This window comes from Ochotona curzoniae, unplaced genomic scaffold (assembly GCF_017591425.1).
Source record: "Ochotona curzoniae isolate NIBS_2020 unplaced genomic scaffold, NIBS_Ocur_1.0 contig_2456, whole genome shotgun sequence".
Taxonomy (NCBI): Eukaryota; Metazoa; Chordata; class Mammalia; order Lagomorpha; family Ochotonidae; genus Ochotona; species Ochotona curzoniae.
Genome location: NW_024465463.1, coordinates 235,592 through 257,254, shown reverse-complemented (window position 1 = coordinate 257,254; position 21,663 = coordinate 235,592). Strand labels below are relative to the sequence as shown.

General features: G+C 55.4%; 1 protein-coding gene across 2 annotated transcripts; it reads right to left on the bottom strand.

Annotated features, from left to right (window-relative positions):
• Window positions 1–52: 52 nt before the first annotated feature.
• Window positions 53–21,425, bottom strand: SHMT1 (serine hydroxymethyltransferase 1). Of its 2 annotated transcripts, none has more exons than XM_040974499.1 (12): window positions 21,287–21,425; window positions 14,947–15,064; window positions 14,375–14,520; window positions 10,345–10,460; window positions 9,957–10,117; window positions 6,703–6,784; window positions 6,221–6,433; window positions 5,776–5,892; window positions 4,846–4,968; window positions 3,439–3,555; window positions 930–1,040; window positions 53–712 (listed from the first exon to the last, which is right to left on the bottom strand). In XM_040974499.1, exons 2-12 carry the CDS (start codon window positions 15,040–15,042, stop codon window positions 540–542), a joined length of 1,455 nt encoding a protein of 484 aa, XP_040830433.1. In that variant the 5' UTR covers window positions 15,043–15,064; window positions 21,287–21,425; the 3' UTR covers window positions 53–539. The 2 variants fall into 2 exon arrangements, with proteins under 2 accessions (XP_040830433.1, XP_040830434.1); XM_040974500.1 differs by lacking the exon at window positions 21,287–21,425 and adding an exon at window positions 20,590–20,637.
• Window positions 21,426–21,663: the final 238 nt, after the last annotated feature.

The window sequence follows — 21,663 nt, the reverse complement described above, 5'->3', positions numbered from 1 at the left end:
GGTTGTGCTAACTAAACACAGTGAGCTATGTTTTGCACTTGAGCTAAGAGAAAAATAAAGTCTCTTTGGGAGGTGACGCGTGACTTCCTGTTGGCAGGGGGACGTGTGGGAGCAGAGCTGGTTCTCTTAGATGTCACCCCAGGGTGCTTCCCAGCAGGCAGACACCTGAGGCCTGGGACACCCAGCCTCCGACTGACCTGGTTAGGAAGACTGTCCTGACTCACCTGTAAAGGGCTGAACCTTGTTCTCCCTAACATCCCAAGCTGTGAGCCTGGGTTCTCACTGGCTGCTGGCGGTGCCAGCCTCTAGTGGCTGTGGCCCGCACCCCTGCACTCATTAAGCCAAAGGACTCCATGTTGGCTTGTTTTCCTGTGAGCACAAGACACTGTTGAGCACACGATGTTCCGGGCAGATCTCTTGACCAATCGGGGACCTGATGCAAGTCCATGGCAACTCCTCCCCTATCCCCTAGAGCACAGAAGCTACACTTGGGTCCTCCCCGTTGGTAGCACTGCCAGGCGGGGAGCAGGCTGGCACCTTCAGAAGCCAGGCACACCGGGCAGAGGGAAAAGGGACGCAAAGCTCTCGACTTCCTCCCGCAGCGCCCGCACCGCCCTCTGGTGCTTCTCATCCCCAGCCAGCTTCTCCTTGAACTCCTTCAGAGTGGCCTTCGGGCCCACAGCGTCCTGGATCTGCACGGTCAGCTCAATGCCTGCGCACAGGATACTGGGGTTCATTCTGGGCCTGCGACCCTCCGCCCGACACGCCCTGGAGGTCATCAGCTCTGGGGTTGGACAGGCTGGGGAGCAGTTGTGCTGGACACGGCAATGCCCTGGCGCGGCGGGCATCTCCGCCAGCCATGCCGTGCATACACACTGCTGTGCCGCCGCCGCGCTTCCCCACCCGAGCCCGCAAAGCCTCATCCTCACCTCTGTGAATGAAGTGTGCGACTTGCTGGAAGTCTTTTTCCAAAAGTCCTCGCGACGTCAATGCTGGGGTCCCCAGTCTCAGGCCACTGGGCCGCAGTGCACTTTTATCTCCTTCGAGACGGAAAAAATTATAAATCAATTTGAAAAAAATCAGATGGGCTGGCATTGTGGCGAACAGCACGTTAAGCCACCACCTATGAGGCTTGCATCGCAGTGGCCTGGCTGCTCCACTTGGGAGCTCCTTGTGGATGCACCCAGAACGCAGTGTCCACCCACATGGGAGACTGTGGTCTGGGCTCCTGACCCAGCCCTGGCCATTGCAGCCACTTGTACGGGGAACCAGTGAAGGAACCAAAGATTTTCTGTCTCTCCTCTGTAACTCAGCCTTGCAAATAAATACTATCAAAACGAGACTAACAAAGCTGCCTAGATCACACACGGCCTACTGTCTTTTTTGTTGTTGTTACTTTCTTTTGTTTTTTAGAAATAAATACAGTCAACTCACATTTATTGGAAAGACAGATATACAGAGAGGAGGAAAGACAGAGAGATCTTCCTTCTGCTGGTTCACTCCCCAGATAACCACAATGGCCAGAGCTGAGCCAATCTGAAGCTAGGAGCCAGGAGCTTCTTCTGGGTCTCCATGCAGGTGCAGGGTCCCAAGGCTTTGGGCCGTCCTTGACTGCTTTCCCAGGCCACAGGAAGGGGGAGCTGGATGGGAAGCAGGGCTGACCGGGAGAACTGGTGTCCATATGGGATCCTGGCGCAGGCAAGGCAAGGACTTTAGCTGCTAGGCTACCTTTTGGTTACACTTAAATGACAGCGAGATCTTCCACCTGCTGGTTCACTGGTCAAGTGCCTGCAGCAGCCAGAGTGGGACCCAGAGGGGGACCCCAGAGCAAAGCCAGGAACCTGGAATTCTCATCTGGATCTCCCCTACGGGTGTCAGGGGCCCAAGAGCCTGAACCATCATCATCTGTTACCACCCAGGATGCTTTAGCAGGACCGGAAGTGGAACAGTTGAAACTCTAGCGCAGCACACTGCGATACAACCCACTGCTACTGCTATGCATTTAAAAAGGGACCTGGGCAAACAAAAAGACAAAACAAAACAAAACAAAAAACAAACAAACAAACAAAACCCTAGGCCTGAGCATATTGACTCAATGTAACAGGAAAGGTACAATTGATTTAAAAATGAAAGAGAGGGCCTGGCGAGGTGGCCTAGTGGCTAAATCCCTCGTCTTGAAAGTGCCAGGATCCCATATGGGTGCCAGTTCTAATCCTGGCAGCTCCACTTCCCATCCAGCTCCCTGCTTGTGGCCTGGGAAAGCAATCAAGGACGGCCCAGAGCCTTGGGACCCTGCACCCACGTGCGAAACCCGGAAGAAGCTCCTGGTTCCTGGTTTTGGATCGGCTCAGCCCTGGCCATTGCAGCCACTTGGGGAGTGAATCATCGGATGGAAGATCTTCCTTTCTGTATATCTGACTTACCAATAAATAATAATAATAAATTTTTTAAAAAGACAGGGGCTGGTGCTGTGGTGTATGTAGCTGGTTAAGCCACTGGCATCCCATATGACTCCTGACTGCCCTAGTTCAAATCCAGCTCCCTGCCAATGAATTTAGAAAAGCGGCAGCAGATGACCCAAGTGCTCGGGGCCCTTGCTCCCACATGGGAGACCTGGATGAAGCTCCAGGCTCCTGGCTAGGGCCTGGCCCAGTCCTAGCTGTTGACACCCATTTGGGGGGAGTGATCCAGCAAACAGAAGACCTCTGCCCCTAATTCTACCTTCCCAATAAATAGATAAGCCTTCAAGGATGTAAAAATCAGGGACTGGCGGCGTGGCCTAGCGGCTAAAGTCCTCGCCTTGAACGCGCCACGATCCCATATGGGAGCCGGTTCTAATCCCGGCAGCTCCACTTCCCTTCTAGCTCCCTGCTTGTGGCCTGGGAAAGCAGTTGAAGATGGCCCAAAGCCTTGGGACCCTGCACCCGCGTGGGAGACCTGGAAGAAGTTTCTAGATCCTGCTTTCGGATCGGCATAGCAGCGGCCATTGTGCTCATCGGACGGAAGATCTTCCTCTCTGTCTCTCCTCCTCTCTGTATATCTGACTTTCCAATAAATAAATAAATCTTAAAAAAAAAAAAAGACTGTAAAAACCTGAGTGCCCAAGGCACTAGATGGCAGAATCATTCTGGGTAAGACTTCAGTAGTGTACAAAGGAGCTTCTGTGACATGGGACACGGCCCCTGCTGCAGAAGCTCAGGTAAGCATGTCAAGGTCTGAGATGCATCAGCCAGAGGCACCTGGCTCCCCATCACTCCCTTTCTGCTCCCCAGGGTGTGGTGTGCTGGCAGAGAGCCAAGGTTTAACCCCGCGGTGCCCTACTGTGACGAGAGCCCGGTCTCAGAGCTCATGGCAGTTGCCAAATGGCAGCTACAACCCTGACCATGAGGAAAGCAGACAGGAGAGAAGTTGGAAAAGCAGCCCCACGGGGAGCCTTACCTGGGCAGGTGTTCTTGTTGCAGGCAATGGAACAGGCTTCTAGCACCTTCTCTGCCCTCCCACCATCTGTGCCTTTGGAGCGCAGATCCACAAGGATCAGATGGTTGTCAGAACCCCCTGGAAGCAGAAACGGAGGGGCTGCTTGAGTGCTGGGGGGAGGAGGGGAGCGGAAGTCAGGCACTCCAGCAGGGGTCTTTGAATTAAGCTTGGAGGGGGGCAGCGTGGGGAAGTGATGTAGGGAGACTGGGGACCAAACCCTCCACCAGGGACCCTTTGAATGCTGGGGGCAGGTTGGGGAGAGTGAGGGAGAATCAGACACTCTAGCAGGGGCCGTTTGAATGCTGGGGCAGGGAGGGGGAAATCAGACATCCAGCAGGGGGCCCAAGGCATTAAAGCAATGGAAGTCAGGAAAGGGGGCACAGTCTAGAATGTTCACCACCCATAAGCACAAAGACACTGGAAACCTGAGAGCTAGAGAAGGGGGCCTCGGAGAGGACCAGATGTTCACAGCATGTTCACAGCAGGTGTCTGCTTCGGCCATCAGCATTTAACCAGTGGCATCCCCAGAGAATGGGGGAGCCCGCTGGGGGTCTTGCCACCTGGCCTGAGAAGCAGCGCAGTCTAAATCCCAGCAGCTCCAGGGCCTGGGGTGTGACTCCCATGAGTTCATTTCCAATATCGGTACCAGTTCAAGGCCCTGGACAGCTGCTCCACCGGCAAAGCAGCTCCCTGCCAGTGGCCTGGGGAAGGCTAGTGGTTCACTCCCCAAATGGCTGCAACAGTCTGAGGGCAGGCTAGGCTGCAGCCAGGAGCCGGGACCCAAATACTTGGGCCATCCTCTGCTGCCTTCCCAGGCCCACTTGCAGGAAGCAGGATTGAATGTGAAGCAGCCAAGACTCGAACTGATGTCCATATGGGATGCTGATGCTGCTGTAGATGGGGGCTTAACCCACTGCACCATGTGACTGGCCCTTAAGCCCCTAGAGGGGTTAGCGTGCACCTCCAGGTCAGTGACCTCAGGGACCTGGAGGCTTTGTCCCAGAGGTGGGGGAGCCATGGAGGACACGAGAGGAAGGGAAGCGGAACATAGAGGAGGGGTGCTGTGCAGCTTAGCTTCTGCCGCCCCTCCTGCCCCCCACACCGCATCCCCCAGTCTAGGCCTGTGACTGCTGGCAAACGCAGGAACACTGGAGTTCATGCAGTCCCCTGTGGGGCAGGGTCACCCTGACGTGGGCAGTGCCAGGTGTCATTCTAACCTGCCATCTCCCAGGTGGGTGACCCCCCACATCCCAGGCACTTCCGCCACAAGCAGCTGTGAGGACAGACATCAGGTGACCACTGGCTGGCCACACTCCAAGGCAGGCGGAAGTGGGAGAGGGGCTCCTGGCTCCCCGCTGCCACCAGTACCTGTCACTATGTCGTAGCCCAGCTCCACGAGGGCCTTTGCCAGAGCCCTGCAGTTGGCCACCACCTGCCGCTGGTACAGCTTGAACTCCGGAGTCATGGCTTGTTTCAAGGCCACGGCCACCCCTGGACAGGGCAGAAGGGGACCAAAAGCACACAGGGGTCAGAGGGCACCATGGACAGGTGACCTGCCCTCACCTATGACAGATGTTTTTTTTCTAAATTGAAGACACCTGTGGACAAGCCTTCCCTGGGTCTGGACACCCAGTGCTCACAGTCAATGTATGAGGGCTGCTCTCCAAGCAGATGCATTTCCGGGGATTTTTTACGCCCCACTGGCAGTGGGGTGGGGAATGTCAGCAGCACAAAAGCTAAGCCGATGGCCAACCACACGGCTCTATCCCACGACAGTATTGAAGAAACGGTTGGTTCCCAGGGCTGCTGAAACGGACACAAGTGGGGCAGAAAAAGAAAAGAAAAGAAAAAAAAAAAATGCCAACCCATCGCCTCACAGCCCCAGCACAGTGGCCCTGGCCCAGACAGCAGCCCTGAGGTCCACAAGGAGGCCGAGACAGGTGCGACCACAGTCCCCAGCAGTAGTATGGCCAGCATCCCATACTGTGAACTCCGGGACAGCAGCAGTGGGTCAGTGGGAGCCCACCAGGGTGGCTGATCATGGGACTCAAGCTCCCAAGCCTTGGTCAGCAGGTGGCCCCTGAGTGGGGAAGTCTGGGGTCAGACACAGGTGCTTCCACCCCACAGATGGCTTATCCCACGAGGATCGGACCCTTTACAGCACCCTCTTGGCCACAGCCTTCCCTGCTGGTTCTCAAAGTGGATGTCCGTGTGAGCGAGGACAGCACACGTCTCGCCTCCCCAGTCCCACCCGACCTCAGCCTCCACTGCCAGGGGCCGGATATGAGGACACCGTACCGGCAATGGCGTGGTTGTGGGGCCCGCCCTGCAGGCCTGGGAACACGGCAGAGTTGATGAGTGGCTCCAGGTTGTACAGCACCTCTTTGCCGGTCTTGGCGTCTACACTGCGCACTCCTGGATGAAGAGAAACATGACAATGGGCGCGTATAAGCTGTTCCTGTTTTTCCCCTTCCCCTGCTACTGTGGCTCCTGAACCCGGGTCCTGCGTGAGTAATACAAGGAAGGCAGGAAGAGAATCCACTGATGGTCGGAGGTTCCCCATTCAACAGAAACAGGGCTGTTGGGTCAGCCCCTCATTATCCCTCCTGGCTCACCATACACCCTGTTATTAACCACAAGATGCCATATTGATCCTGGACTTGAATATCCACCCCCCTGACACCAGCATCCTGCTGACCCCTCTGCTCTGCAGGAGACAGCATGAGCCCCCTCGAGTACAAACCTTTTCTGTAGAAGATGAGGCCGGCCCGGCAGCCTCGCAGCGTCTTGTGGGTCGTGGTGGTGACCACGTGGCAGTGCTCGAACGGGGAGGGGACGACGCCGGCCGCCACCAGCCCGCTGATGTGCGCCATGTCCGCCATGAGGTAGGCCCCGTTCTCGTCGGCGATCTTGCGCAGGCGCTGGTAGTCCAGGTTCCTGGAGTAGCAGCTGGTGCCTGGGGTGCAGTAGGCATGATGGTCAGGCCGGTGGAAGGACTGACAGCCCACAGAGCTGTCCCCCTGGCAATCTCGGGGAACAGAAGGGAGAGAAGGCCCCGAGCCCCATTTTCAATGTCATGGTCCATGAGGCCAGGGCTCCATGCTCCCAGAAACTTGCTGGGCTGGTGCCCTCATCTCTCCATGGCACGAGCGGGCGCCAGGGTGGTGGAAGATGGTTGTGCCGCTCCTAGGCCCGTGCCCCCACCCCTCATCACCAACGCCTCACCTGCGATGATGAGTTTGGGATGAAAGAGGCGGGCATTCTCCTCCAGCTGGTCATAATTGATGTACCCAGTGTCCGGGTGCACCTGGGAAGTGTCGGGGAGACACAGGATCAGGCTGGCACTCCTGCAACCCCCAACCGCATCCCATTCACAGTTTGGGGGTGGTGGGTGCAATGGAGAAAGGAGAACAGGAACACATCCAGAGGATGGGCTTGAGGGTGAGGCAGATCCAGGGTGTGTGGCACCCCAAAGCTCCACTCATACATCCCAGGGGTGCCCCTATTTCCCCCAGGGGAGAAAGCGAGGCCCCCCCTGGCCCTTGGCTCGCCAGCTCCCCGGGAACTGGAACAGATGTGACAAGCAGATCCTGCACAGTGCTCGTACTGAAACACCTTGACCTTGAGGAGGGAGGCAGAAATGCACGCTGCGATCAGGGCTGTTCCCCCAAAAGTTTTGCAGGAGGAAGCAAAGCAGAGACAAAAGCACTGGGAACGCAGAACTAACACTGTAGGAATGCAGAACTACCACCACGTGCCCTCACGGACACCATGACTACCAAGAGTTTCCGGAGGCAACCCGTTAGGGAACTCACACCCAGATGTAGCTGGGTCACCGGCTGGTTCACTCCCCAAATGGCCGTAACAACCAGTGACTGGAACTGCATCCAGGCCTCCCGCGTGGGTACAGGGTTCCAAGGCCTTGGGCCGTCCTCCACTGCCTTCCAGGCACATCAGCAGGGAGCTGGATCGGAAGTAGAGCAGCTGGGACTTGAATCGGCATCCATCGGGGATGCCGATATCACAGGCAGTGGCCTAACATGATACACCACAGTGCTGGCCCCCTGCGGGGGGAGGTTTTGCTTTTCCAAGGACAGCCTCGTAGCACAGCGGACCAGGCCACAGCTTGTGACGCTGGCATTCTGGATCAGAGCCCCGGCTGGAGCGTCAGCTGACCCAACGAATGCACCCAGGAACGTACTCAGGTTCCTGCGAACCCCATGCGAGACCCGCTGGAGTTGCAACCCCAGGCTTCAGCTGCTGCAGCCAGGTGGGGAATGAACCAAAGATTGCCTCACTCTGCCTTTCCTATAAACGTTTTGAAAATGTTGCTTTGCACCGTCTTAACTCTTTTTGCATTTAATTTACTTGAAAGAGAGAGGAAAAATGAATAGAAATTTCCCATCCTCTGGTACACTCCTCAGAATGCCCCGACAACAGCCAGGACTGGTGAGGTCAGAGCCAGCAGCTGGGAGCCAGGAGCTCCCTCTGGCCTTCCTCTGGGTGCAGGGACCCGCACCTGAACCATGACCTGCTGCCTGCCGTGGTGCACGCCAGCAGGACGCTGGAGTTGGCAGTAGAGCCAGGACCCCAACCCCAGGCACTCCAGTCTGAGAAATGTGGACTCCAAGGAGTGTCTTGATTGCTAAGCCAAAAGCTCAGCCCATTTTTCTTTTTTATTCAACAAAGCCACCTCCAGAATTCCTCAGCAAATGGTTGCAGGACTGGAGCAGTTTAGAGGTGACAGACAGGACATTAGTACCCTCAGGCACTTCGTACAGGAGCCGGCAGGGCTGGGGTGGCTTGGGAACACAGGGGCTGAGTGCCAGGCCTGGGCTGGCATGGTGGCCCCAAAGGAGAGGCGGTCAGGCTGGACAAGACTGCGTCCTTGCTACGGCCCCTGACCCCAACTCCACAGCCCAGCAGGGCAGAGGGGAGGCCACATGATAGCCGGTGGAGGCCAATGAGGCCTGTTCTCCACCTCTCAGCCCATGGAAGGGAGAGCAGTGGCTGCTGCTGCTGCTGCTGCCCCATCTGACCACAGGGCGCCAGGCTCAGGCCCTGCCCCCCTCCATTGCCTGGCAGTGCGATGGGGCTGAGGCCTTGCCCCAGAAGTCCAGGACAGGAGTAGCTGGCAAGAACTGGGTGCACAGGGCAGGATTGCCCCACACCAGGGATCAAGGACCTTGGCTCAGAAGGTTCTGGAAGATTCTGGAAAACAAGTCAATAATACTTGCCACAACAGTGAAAGAAACAGCAGGCACTGGCTTCAAGTCCAAAGACAAAGTACATGCCGAGTGCTTGGGTTAGGACAGGGTTCCGATTTTGGATTCTTCCAGCTCTTGAAAGATCAGCAGAGGTACCATGAGGGGCCTTGAGTTGGGACCACAATCTCCCTGAATAGGAAGTTCCTGTCTGATTTTGTATGCAGCACGCCTATAGCCTGAAAGTGGTTCATTCAGTACCTTTAGCATACCCAGGTTTCTGCTGGCATTTGTCACATGGGATCAGGAATATAATTCTCCACTCAGAGCTGGTATAGCATAGTAAGTTAATCTTCAACCCATAGGGGCGCCAGTAAGAGTCCCAGCTGTTCCACTTCCCACCCAGTTCCCTGCTGGTGGCCTGGAAAGCAGTGGAGGATGGCCCAAGACCGTGGGCCCCTGTACCCACAAAGCTCCTAACTTGTAGCTTCACTATTGCAACCATTTGGGGAGTGAACCATTAAAGATCTCCTTGTCTCTCACACTTTCAAGAAACAACAGCAGAAAGTCCTCTTACATAACAGGGCCCAGGGACAAGGAGAGAACTGAGCTACAAGCCCAGTTCTCAGAACAGCCAACTCCTCACCCCACAGACCCGGGTGCCCACGCACAAGCCGGGCTCAGGTGTGTGTCCAACAGCAAGCCAAGCGGAAAGACATGCCCCATGCTTGTGGTGGCTGCTATGACAGACCCATAACAACACACTCACCAATGAACACAGAAGGATGATTGCTGGCACCACCTTGGACAGCAAGACAAGGCTCAGGTGGCTTTCCCACCCAATGAAGCCCAGGCACCTCACAGGCTTGTAGCATTGAGCCCCTGCATGCCCCAGCTCCAAGGGCTTGGCCCCACTACTAATACTAGTGTGGCCAGCTGGACCCAGGTCCAAGGGCAACAGCGGGGTGCGAGGGGACTGGGCTGCACCTGTTAGAGCCACCCGGGAGCATGTGCAGTGTTCGTACCAGGGCTCCTGAGCAAGGATGGCACTTGCTCACGGCCAAGTTCGGGTGACATCACCATGACACCCGTGCTGTGTCCACACCCTCCCAAGGTGCTGCCTCCTCTCATACCCCTAGTGAGGTCTCAGAGCCCAGGCAAGGAGAAGAGAAGTGGGTGGAGACGGGGCCCTGCCCCAGGTAGGGGCAGCCCCCATGAGCTTCTCTGGGGGTAAAGCCAAGCTGGGGGAGTGGTGCCTCCCTCTGCCCATGTCACCTTATAGGCCATGGATTCAAAGAAGATGGATGTGGCTGAGATCTTCTTCTTGTCTGTCATGAACCCGTGGGTCAGGTGGCCCCCGTCTGGCAGGTCTAGTCCCATGATGCGCCCGTGGGGCTCCGCTAGGGCGGTGTACACAGCGAAGTTGGCAGGGGAGCCTGAACCGGGGAGACCAGGAGGGCAGGGCGTTGGTGCTGGAAGGTCGAAGCCCCAGGGGGCATCCACCGGGGTTCAGGGGCAGGGCATCGCCTGGAAGGGGCCTGCAGGGAGACTGCCCTACCCACCCTCCTTATCCCCCAGCCCCAGGTACACCTGCTGCTACCCCGCCCTGGAGGCGGCTTTCAGAGAACTGGCGCCTGAGGTCCCTTCAGGACTGGGCGATCACCTGAGTAGGGCTGGACATTGACCCCCCAGCTCTGGGGGTCCAGGCTGTAGGCCTGCAGTGCCCGTTTCTGACACAGCAACTCGAGCTCATCAATGTACTCAGTGCCGCCATAATACCTGCCAAGGAGAGAGAGAGAGAGAGAGCGAGAGAGAGAAAGAGAGAGAGAGAGAGAGAGGAAGGGTTCAGTTCTGTGCTAGGGACAGGCCCGGAGCAGCTCAGGCCTGGGGAGGGTGGATGGCAAAGGGGTGGGTGGGATGAATCGTCCCCCCCGCATAAGAACCTCGGGTATCTGGGAGATCATGACAATGGAGTGTTGGGTGTAGCACTCGCCTAGGGAGGGGCTGGTGGGGGGAGGGGAGGACCTCCAGTGTCAGCAAGAGATGAAATTGCAGTGCACCCTACAGTGAGCAGGGACAAAGGGCAGGCGCCCCAGGAGGCAGTGAAGGTTCTTAGAGGCTCCCTACGGTACTAAAATAAAACAGTGTGCAATGTTGGGTCTCCCAGGGGAAAGGTGTTTTTTTTTTTTAAATTTTGCATTTCTACTGACATGTGTTTCTCACACGTACTTGCCCAATTGGACCACACGGTGGTGTTGGGGGGGTTGCTAGGCTCAGACAGTGCTTAAGCCAGGAAGCATTCACACAAGATTGTAAGGACATATGTGGACATGTAGAAAACATGTAACATTAGATGTGGCCCAATGGCCACGCGTGGGGCCTGCCTAGTGGCCCGCGCGTGGACGCTGTTGCTCAGGCCTCCCGACCACATCCACTGAGTGGTAACAGCTCCCACCTCCTCCCCCACAGGCCACAGCAAGTTCCTGTCCCACTTCCGGTTCCTAACAGTCGCCGGCTGCACACACTTCCTGTAAGGGGGAGCACGCAGTAAGAGCACACTCCTAAAAACGTCGTGGAGGACCAGCCCTCTGCTGGAACAGGTTAAGCATCTGCCTGTGGTGCCCCCAAAGGACGCCAGCTGCGAGTCCCAGCTGCTCTACTTCCCATCCAGCTCCCTGCTGGTGTGCCTGGGGAGGCAATGACAGATGGCTCAAAGCCTTCACCCAGGTGGGAGACCGGGAAGAAGCTCGTGGCTTCAGATAGGCTCAGCTCCAGCCGCTGTGCCCATGCTGGGGAGAAAGACTGGTGGAGGGAAGATCCCTCTCTTTCCTTCTCTGTAAATCTGCCTTTCAGAAAAAAAAAAATAAACAAATAGATGAAGTGCATGGAAAATGGAATAAAAGTATAACTTTGTTTTGGTTTTTTAAGATCTATTTCTTTTTATTGGAAAGTCAGATATATAGAGAGGAGAGACAGAGAGGAAGATCTTCCATCCGATGATTCACTCCCCAAGTGGCCACAACAGTCAGAGCTGAGCTGATCCTCTTCCGGGTCTCCCACACAGGTGCAGGGTCCCAAGGCTTTGGGCCGTCCTCCACTGCTTTCCCAGGCCACAGGCAGGGAGCTGGATGGGAAGTGGAGCAACTGGGAAATGAACCGGCGCCCATATGGGATCCCAGTGCTTTTAAGGGGAGGGTTTAGCCACTCAGCCATTGTGCTGGGCCCTTGAAAAAATTCTTACAAAATTGTTTCAAAGGTGGAGTTACAGAAAGAAGCAAAGACAGAGGTCCTTCATCCACTGGTCCACCCCTCAAATGGCTACAACAGCCAGAGCTGAGCTGATCCAAAGCCAAGGGCTTCTTCCAGGTCTCCCATGTGGGTGCAGGGGCCCAAAGACGTGGTCCATCCTCTGCTGCTTTCCCAGGCACATCAGCAGGAAGCTGGATTGGAAATGGGGCAGTGGGACTGGAACTGGCACCCATATGGAATGCTGGCACTGTAGGCAGACATTTAGCCTACCACGCCATGGTGCTGGTACCAACTCTTTTTTGGAAATGCAATAGAGAGAGGTCCCACCTACTGATTGTGGCCATGCTAAACGTTTAGTAATAGGTCATGGGAGCTTTGCTTTGTGGGGATGAGTAATTGTGTATATGCTTGTTGAAAGGCAGTGAGCGTCTAATGGATAGGAAAGTCTGATCTGTGCAAGATGAAAGCATTCTAGAGACGCGGTAGTGATGGCTGCACAATGGCGTGAACGTGCCGGGGGCTGGCGCTGTGGCACAGCAAGTCAAACCACCAGCTGTCTGTGAGAGCTGGCTGCTCCACTTCCAATCCAGGTCTCTGCTTCTGTGCCTGGGAAAGCAGAAGATGGCCTAAACACTTGGGCCCTGCTACTCCAGTGGACACATGAATGGAGTTCCAGGCTCCCAGCTTTACCCTGCACAGCACCAGCCATCGTGGCCATTTGAGGACGAAGTGGCAGATCTCTCTTTCTAACTCTACCTTTCAAATAAAGAGGCAGGGCCTGGCGCGATAGTGTAGTGGTTAAAGTCCTCGCCTTGAATGCACCGGGATCCCATATGGGCGCCGGTTCTAATCCCAGGGGCCCTGCTTTCCATTCAGGTCCCTGCCTGTGGCCTGGGAAAGCAGTCGAGGATGGCCCAAGGCCTTGGGACCCTGCACCCCCTTGGGAGACCCGAAGGAAGCTCCTGGCTTCGGATTGGCTCAGCTCCAGGCGTTGCACTCACTTGGGGAGTGAACCATTGGACGGAAGATCTTCCTCTCTGTCTCTCCTCTCTGTAGATTTGTCTTTCCAATAATAAATAAATAAATCTTTAAAAAAAAACACAAACACACAGACACCAATAAACAGGTAAATGTCCTCCCCACCCCCGGAAAAAAAAAATTGTAAATGTTACATTCAAAAGAAGTTTTCCATTGAATTGTTACTGACTTAAACGAATACATCGATACATCTCCAAGTGATTAAGAAAATAAACACCAGGAATTTTGTTTTTCAGGTTTGTGTTAAGTCATTATTTGATCAGTACTGCTATCAAATATTAACTTTGGTATACCGGGTTAAGCCTCCATCTGGGGACACCCACACGTCGGGGTGCCTGGAGCCTGTCTCTCTGTTCTAGCTTCTGGCCCAGGTGGCTGAGAGACAGCGAGCCATGGCCATGAATGTACCAGCAGGCACAACATTTTCTATCATTCTGCCTTTGGGATAAACGAGTAAACAAATGCATAGGCACAGAATAAACAGGGCCGGCTTTGTGATGCAGCGGGTAAAGCTACTGCCTACAGTGTCAGCATCCCATATGGGCACTGGTTCGATTCCCAGCTGTTCCACTTCCGATCTGGTTCCCTGCTGACAGCCTGGGAAAGCAGTGGAAGATGACTGAGTGCTTAGGATTGAGGCACACACACCGAGCACGGGGATCATGTCCCTGCTGTGCGCCTCGGCCTTGTTGCTGGAAATCGGCTCTGGGCAAGGGGTTCCCAGCCACGGTCTCCACGTGGACCGCACTTCACCTTGAGGGCACTCCTCAGCCTGAGGCTACCCACCCAGCCTCCCACGGCTGTCCCACTTCAGACACAACCCACAAGGTCCAGACTTGGGGGGTCCTCTGTGCTGCTGCCCATCATGGCTACAGACTCAGGGGTTCCTGTACCCCTCTCAGATTCATGACTCCCTGGCCTTGAAGCCACCTGTGTCCACTGTCTGATTCTCAAGGGGAGAGCGCATGGGGGAAGGACAGAAGACACGTGGGGGTGGTGAACAGCTGGATTTCTGGGTGTTCTCCTGTGGGGAGAACCACCCCCCTCAAAGCTCTGCAGGCCTTGTGGCGAAGTGGGCTAAGCCCCTCACGGCATCGCAGGTGGGTGTGCCAGAGCTAGTCCAGTTTCCTGATGGGGGAGTGGGGTTGGGTGTGGACCGGGGAATGGGGCAACAGGTGATGGAGGCTCAAGTGTTCCAACAGACCGCAAGTGCTCCACAGTGGCACCTGGGATTCTGAGCCCTGAGCATTTCAGATTAGGGATATACCACCGGAAGTAGCGAGTAAGCCCAGAGACCCTCAGGCTGGCCTGTGTTTCTGGAAGGCCGCCAGCAGCAGCCCCGGGGCGGGGGAAGGGCCTCAAGGTTACCCCAGGTGGGAGCCTGCATTCTGCAGATACCCACTCACCTCTGGCCCGGGTACCCCTCCGAGTACTTGTTATTCAGGCAGGAGCCTAGAGCTTCCAGAACTGCCCGGCTGGCGAAATTCTCCGAGGCAATGAGCTCCAGGCCGAGCCTCTGCCGCTGGCTCTCCTTCTTGATGATGTCGTAAACCTTGGGAGAGAAAAGCAGGTGGTCAGCAGAGAAGAGATTAAGAAAAAACAAAGTGATGGAGGAGTCTCTTTAAAACGAGCATCTCTGGGGAGACACAGGGGCTGAGTGTGCTAAACCTCTGCATACAGCTCTGGTATTCCGTACGGGCGCTGGTTCAAGTCCTGGCTGCTCCACTTCCCCTCCAGCTACCAGCCTAAGGTAGTGGAGGATGAACCAAGTACCTGGACCCTTCACCCAAGAAGGAGACCAGGAAGAAGTTCCTGCATCCTGGCTTTAGCCTGGTCCAGCCCTGGCTGCTGCCGCCATGTGCAGAGTGAACCAGACCTCTGACTCTCAATCTGCCTTTCAAATAAACAAAATACAACTTGACAAAAAGACACAGAGCACAGGTTTAGAATCCTTGGTGAAGACCCCAGCCTCACTCACCTCGGCGTCGCTGTCTTGGAGGGGCTGCATCAGCATGCGCTCGTGGGAGGACCACAGCGCGGCATCGTGGGCGGCCCCGTTCACAGGGTTCGCCATCACCCTGGGTCAAGGCTGCCTTCTAAGCAAAAAAAAAAAAAAGGAAAATAATAGCAAGACATGCTAAGGCAACATTAAATGTAGGCGACGAAGTTCATCACCGTCTGTTGGCGGCTCTGCCAAGTGGCTGAGGCTGCCCCACCTCCCCCAAAACTGCCTTAGATGAGCTGGACTGCAAAACGACCGCGTGGAACTTTTGGTAGTTATTTGATTTGAAAGGCAGTGTTATAGAGAAGGAGAGGAAGATAGGGACGTCTTCCATCTACTGATTGCTTCCTTAAATGGTAGCAACAGCTGGAGTCAGGAGACCTCCGGGGGTCTCCCACAAGGATGCAGGGTCCCAAGGCTTTGGGCCATCGTCCACTGCTTTCCCAGGCCATAAACAGGGAGCCTGATCAGAAATGGAATAGCCGGGACTTGAACCGGTGCCCAAATGGGATGTGGCCATGCCACAGGCAGAGGCTCAACCTGTTATGCTACAACGCCAACCCAAGATAAACTGATTTATAATTTATTGGCATGAGAGACAGGACAGAGGTCTCATCTGCTGGCTCATTTCCGCCAATGCCTACAGGGATTCTGGGGGGACTCCAGCCCAGAGCTAGCAACTCAATCCAGCTCTCCCATGGGAATGTCGGACAGCCAGCCTCTTGAGCCATCCCAGCTGGAGCTGAGCCTTGAACTCAGGCTTTCTCGGGAGGACGCGGCTGTCCTAACTGCAAACCTTCTGGATGTCTAAAACGATGCTGTGCTTGTGTCAAAATCCTGGCTCCTTGTAATAACCCAGTCAGGAACATCGTGGTTAAAGTGGACTGATGGCGGGGCTGCGGGCACAGTGCTGTGGCGCAGCAGGTTAATCCTCAGCCTGTGTGCTGGCTTCCTAAATGTACACTGTTTTGAGTCCCGGCTGTTCCACTTCTGATCCTGCTGCTTCCTAATACCCCTGGGAAAGCAGCGGAGGATGGTTCAAGTCCTTAGACCCCTGCATCCACACTGAAGACCCAGGAACAAGCTTCTGCTTTGGATCGGCTCAGCTCCAGTTATGGCAGCCACTTGGGAGTGAACCAGTGGATGGAGGATCTCGTCCCCCCTCTCTCTGTAACTCTGCCTTTCAAATAAAAATAAGTATTTTGGAAAAGAAAAAATATACATATATATATATAAAGAAAGAAGAGACAGAGTAGCACTGTAGCTTCTTTCCCTTAGAGAATATATTTTCAGACCTGGGCAATAGTCTAGCGGCTAGAGTCCCCGTCTTGCACACACCAGGATCCCATATGGCCACCGATTCTAATCTGGGTGACCCTGCTTACCCATCCAGCTTCCTGCCTGTGGCCTGCGAAAGCAGTCGAGGATAGCCCAAAGCCTTGGGACCCTGCACCCATGTAGGAGACCCGGAAGAATCTCCTGGCTTCTGGCTTCAGATTGGCTCAGCTCCAGCCGTTGTGGCTGCTTGTGGAGTGAACCATCGGATGGAAGATCTTCCTCTCTGTTTCCTCCTTTCTATATATTTGTCTTTCCAATAAAAATGAATAAATATTTTTAAAATACATATATTCTCTTTTCACTAAATGACTTTTGCCTTCTCCATACCTGGAAGGTACCACTTGGGGTACTTGCTGTTCAGCTCCCATGGAAGATGGCCCCAAGGACCCCCTGCATCTGACACAGAGTATCACATCCAATTTGGCAGGTGACACCTGGCACCAATGGGGGGGAGTGGGGAACCCATCAACGGGCACAACAGACTGGCAGGCCTAGAATGCCAGAGAGAGTGGTTCCTTTAAATATTAACTGCTCAAGGTCGGAGAGGACTCAAGGGTGGCCAGGCACAGCCGAGGGGACACTTGTTAACCTCTGAGAGCTAAGTCCGCCTGGAAAGCCGCCTTCTCGGACGAGTGGGCATCTGCCCAGGCATGCAGGATCCTACCGTGCCCCCACCGCCCCAGCCCCACTCTGCAGACGGACCCAGGTTGGCCCTCACACCCTTAGTGCAAACCTTTCTTGACCTAAGATGCTACTTCCAATCTACAGTTGCATCTCACTGGCTGAGAGCAGCCGCCACCTCGGGGCTTCTGCCATCTGTCCTGTGCTTTTTGGCAACAAGGGCAAACATGGGCAAGATTCTGTATTGCAAGCAAACGTACTACACCCAAGGGAATTCTTAACTGGCATAAGGAAGGCCACTGTCCTGACGCTATATATGCTTATAAGTATGTGGGAGAGGAGGTTGGTTCTGTGGCATAGTTGATTAAGCCTCAGCCTGTGACACTGGCATCCAATACGGATACCTGTTCAAACCCCAACTGCTCTGCTTCCAACCCAGCTCCCTGCTAATGTGGCGAGGAAAGCAGCAGAGCATGGCCCAAGTCTTTGGACCCCTACGCCGATGTGGGAAATCCAAAAGGAACTCCTGGCTCCTGGCTCTGGGCACTTGGGGGTAAAGTAGATGGGAGATCTCTCTGTAAATATTTTAAATCAATCAATCAGATACGTTGCTCAGGACTTCCACATCTATATTGAAGGGAGCTCCTGCGTTGGGGCCATTGGAGGAGGGAATCAAAGATCTCTCTCTGTTAACTCTTTCAAATAAACAAATATTAATAAAGGTCATGTGATCTTCATTAAAAAAAAAAAAGATGCATTTAGTTATTTTAAAAGGCAGAGTTGCCAAAAGAGAGGGAAAAACAGAGAGAGGTTTCATTGCTGCGATGGCCAGGGCTGGGTCAGGCGGAAGCCAGGAGCTTCACTGGGCTTCCCTTACGGGGCTACAGGGGCCCAAGGACTTGCACGATCCTTTGCTGCTTTGCCAAGGCCCCTTAGCAGGGAGCTGGGTGGGAAAGAGAGCAGCCAGGACTCGAACCAGTCTCCAGACAGGATGCCAACATCTCAAGTGTTAACAGCAACACTTCAGTCTATGGTGTAAGATAGACCACGCTGTGAGTGCTGTTTTATAGACCCTCATTTGTAAGATTTATTTTATTTTTATTGGAAAGGTGGATATACAGAGAGGAGAGACAGAGAGGAAGATCTTCCGTCCGATGATCCACTCCCCAAGTGAGCGCAACGGCCAATACTATGCCGATCCGAAGCCAGGAGCCTCTTCTGGGTCTCCCACGTGGGTGCAGGGTCCCAAAGCTTTGGGCCGTCCTCGACTGCCTTCCCAGGCCACAGGCAGGGAGCTGGATGGGAAGCGGGGCTGCCGGGATTAGAACCGGCGCCCATATGGGATCCCGGGCGTGCAAGGCGAGGACCTTAACCACTTGCGCCACCGCGCCGGGCCCTAGACCCTCAGTTTTGTTAAGCAATAAACTACATGCCTGCCATCACTGTTTACACAAGCATCTTAAACTTCATGGAGCTTATGCCGAAAAATAAAGCTCCCATGCGTTATGCCCATCTACACATATGTACTATTGATGTTCACTTTGTCAAGGGGTAAAGCAACAGAGAAAGGGGCAGTAAGACCTTCTACTGGCTGACTCACTCCCTAAATGCCCCCAACAGCCAAGCCTGGGCCAGGCCAGAGCTCGGTGCACAGAACTGCATCTGGGTCTCCCACACGGATGGCAGAGGCATGCCAAGGCTCTGGGCCTCCCTCAACTGCTTTCCGAGGCCACAGCAGCGAGCTGGATGGGAAATGGGGCCACTGGGACATAAACTGGTACCCATATGAGATCCTGGTACGTGCAAGGTGAGGACTTTTGCCACCAAGCTACTGCACAGGGCCCTCAAAGAAATAAATTTTAAAAGAAATAGGAGGAGGAGAAAGAGCAGGTTCAGATGGTAGTGGCCACCTGAAGGTAGTGACTGCTGAAGACCATCACTGGGTTCGAGGGCCTACTTTGGCCTGGGCCCTCCAATCTAGACACTCAACGGCGAGGCACAGCCAAGGTCATGAGGCCTGGAGGAAGAGCTGCGGAGGCAGCGCAAACACCACGGGCAAAGCTCTGAGACAGGAAGGGGTCCGACTTCCTGAAAATCAGGCAGCAGGCTCACGAGGCTGCAGCCTGTGGAGAACGTGGAGCCACAGGACACGAGATGTCCAGGGTCAGGATGGACATCTGTTCGTTTTAAAAAAGATTTGTCTTATCGGGCCTGGTGTGGTAGCCTAGTGGCTAAAGTCTTCCTTTTGTGTGCGCCACGATCCCATATGGGCAGCAGTTCATGTCCCGCCAGCCCCGCTTCCCATCCAGCTCCCTGCTTGTGGCCTGGGAAAGCAGTCGAGGATGGCCCAAAGCCTTGGGACCCTGCACCTGTGTGGGAGACCCGGAAGGCGCTCCTGGCTCCTGCTTTCGGATCGGCTCAGCTTTTGGCCACTGCGGTCACTTGAATCAACGGATGGAAAATCTTTTTCTCTGTCTCTCCTCTCCGTATACCTGACTTTCCAACATGCTGGGGTCTATGTGATGGGTGTGGAAGACAGGAAGGTGTGAAGAGTGTTGTTCCATTGCAGGCAGAGCTGCAAGGAATTTCCTGCTGCATAGCAGGGCCGGGCGGATGTCCCTACAACCACCTGAATGCAGCCCCGCCTCCCTTCGCATGGACACTGGACAATCCAGCTGAGAATTCTGTAATCTACGTAGGCATGGTCTGCCTCTGCGGAGTTCATGTTTACTACCAATGCGAGCTTGGAAGTTGATGTTGCTGATACCGTTTTAGCCAAAGGGCCTTTTATTACTGCTGTCTCCATTGACCATATACTAATCAAGGGTGTTACCCCAGGTGTAGTGGGAATCTGTTCTTTCCCTCTTTCTTTGATTTTTAGGTCCTCCCTTCTGTGATGCATTTCCTCCCTCTTTTTTAAAATCCTCATTAAACATGGGGGGAGGGGTATGGGAGGGGTGGGGGGAATCCCCAGTGCCTATAAAACTGTATCACATAATGCAATGTTAATAACAATAAAAAAAATCCTCATTAAAAATGTGTTTTATTGATCTGAGAGGCAGGCAGGTTCACTCCCCAAGTGGTCCCGGCAGCCAGGGCAGGGCCAGGTGTCGGCCCATCCTCTGCTGCTTACCCAGGCCAGTTAGCAGATAGCTGGATGGGAAGCAGAGCAGGGTGGGGGCAAGGCCTCAAATCTCCACCGCTGCTTGCAAACCGGATGGGGTGTTCCCAGCTGCGGTCTAACCACCAGGCTGGCTTCCGGGGACATAATTGGGATTTTTTTTTTCCCCCTTGAGGTTACCTATCTTACAAGTCTCAAACTGTTCCCCCAGAAACCTGATTTCAGCCACTTCTGGCTGTGAAACTTGAAACCAGAGAAGCTCAACCAGAGATGAAAATCGCCCTGGGTGGAAGAGCGGGTGGACTCAGTCCCAGGTGTGGGGGGTTGTCTTCCGCCTGCGGACACCTCAGTACAGGCTGGGTCAGGAGGGTAACATTGTGGCGGACTGCTCTCCACTCCCTCACCCCTCCCTGGACCACTGTCACACAGGAGGATGCAGCTGGCACCTCCTAGTCCGGGCACGTGTCTCTCGTACACACGGGTACCTGCTGTATTCTCCATTTCACAGGGGAAGGAAAGCAGCGGACGGAGCCACCCACCTCTCCCAAGGTCCTAAGAAGTAAAGGTCTCGACTTCCGGAAGCTTCTCTAAAGAACACGACCACATCAACCCAAACACCTGCGTGCTCCCACAAGTTTAAAACCGCCTCCAACCCGACCCTGCAAGAACCGGAACCGGTGTTTCCACTCCCGCTACTGACTTGGCCTGTTTGCCTTTAAGCAGCTTCACCAAACGGTCACCGAAGGGCCAGAACCTCCGACCAAGCCCGGGCACCAAGCCAAGGGCCCTACAGTGGGCCGCTTGTTTTCTACAACAGGGGATGCCAGGCTGCCCACAACAGGTGCAGGCGCTTCCCCTCCCCTCCCTCCCCTCCCCCGCCCCCCGCCTTAGGAGCACAACCAGCAAGTGACTGCATGCGTGCCCCCAGTAGTGCAAGAAACCTCCGCCCCTCCCTCCCCATGGGGATTCAACGACTGATCGGGTCGGCCACCTGGGATGTCTCTCTGTCTCCAGGCCTCGCTTTCCGCCTTTGCTAACAGCTCTCCACCTAGGGCTCAGCGGAGAGGATGCCAGGGCGAGATGCTGGCGGGGATCTTCTCCTCGCGCGCACCAGCCTGGCTCGGCCTGCGTATCTCAGGACCCGGTCCGTGCTCCTCAGCCCCGCGGCAAAGCCAGGCCACCCGAGCGCACCGCGAGCGCGCAGGCCCTGAGACCCGAACCAGTCCCCTAGCTTACCCGAACGCGGACTGGTGCGAGTGCCCAGCGACACCTCGGTGCCCCGCCGCCGCCGCCGCCGCTCCCACTAGGATCCGAAGCAGCCGAGCGGAGCTAGACCGTCCGCCCGCCACGTGACGCGCAGAACCGGCCCGTGCCCGAACTTGGCGCGCGGGAGCTCGCGCTCCAGTCAATGCGCTCCGATCGGACCGCCCTCACCCTGGTCCCGCCCCGGGAGGAGCCGGCCACGGTTGGACGCAGGCGAGGGGCGGGCGTGGCTTGGCTCCCCCTGGGCCCAGGTGGTGCCGCGTGGTGCAGCCGCCTAGCAAGAGGGCAAGGGCAGGTACTGGCCCGGGCTCCAGACCAGCCCGGGCTCCAGGCCAGGGCAGGGGGTGGAA

Excerpts from the sequence above, each read along its gene's own strand:
- SHMT1 (XM_040974499.1), bottom strand. The coding sequence starts at position 15,042 with ATGGCGAACCCTGTGAACGGGGCCGCCCACGATGCCGCGCTGTGGTCC. Across the intron at positions 6,434-6,702 it reads TCCCAAACTCATCATCGCAG|GCACCAGCTGCTACTCCAGG; the intron begins GTGAGGCGTTGG and ends ACTGCACCCCAG. Across the intron at positions 4,969-5,775 it reads CCACAACCACGCCATTGCCG|GGGTGGCCGTGGCCTTGAAA; the intron begins GTACGGTGTCCT and ends TGCCCTGTCCAG.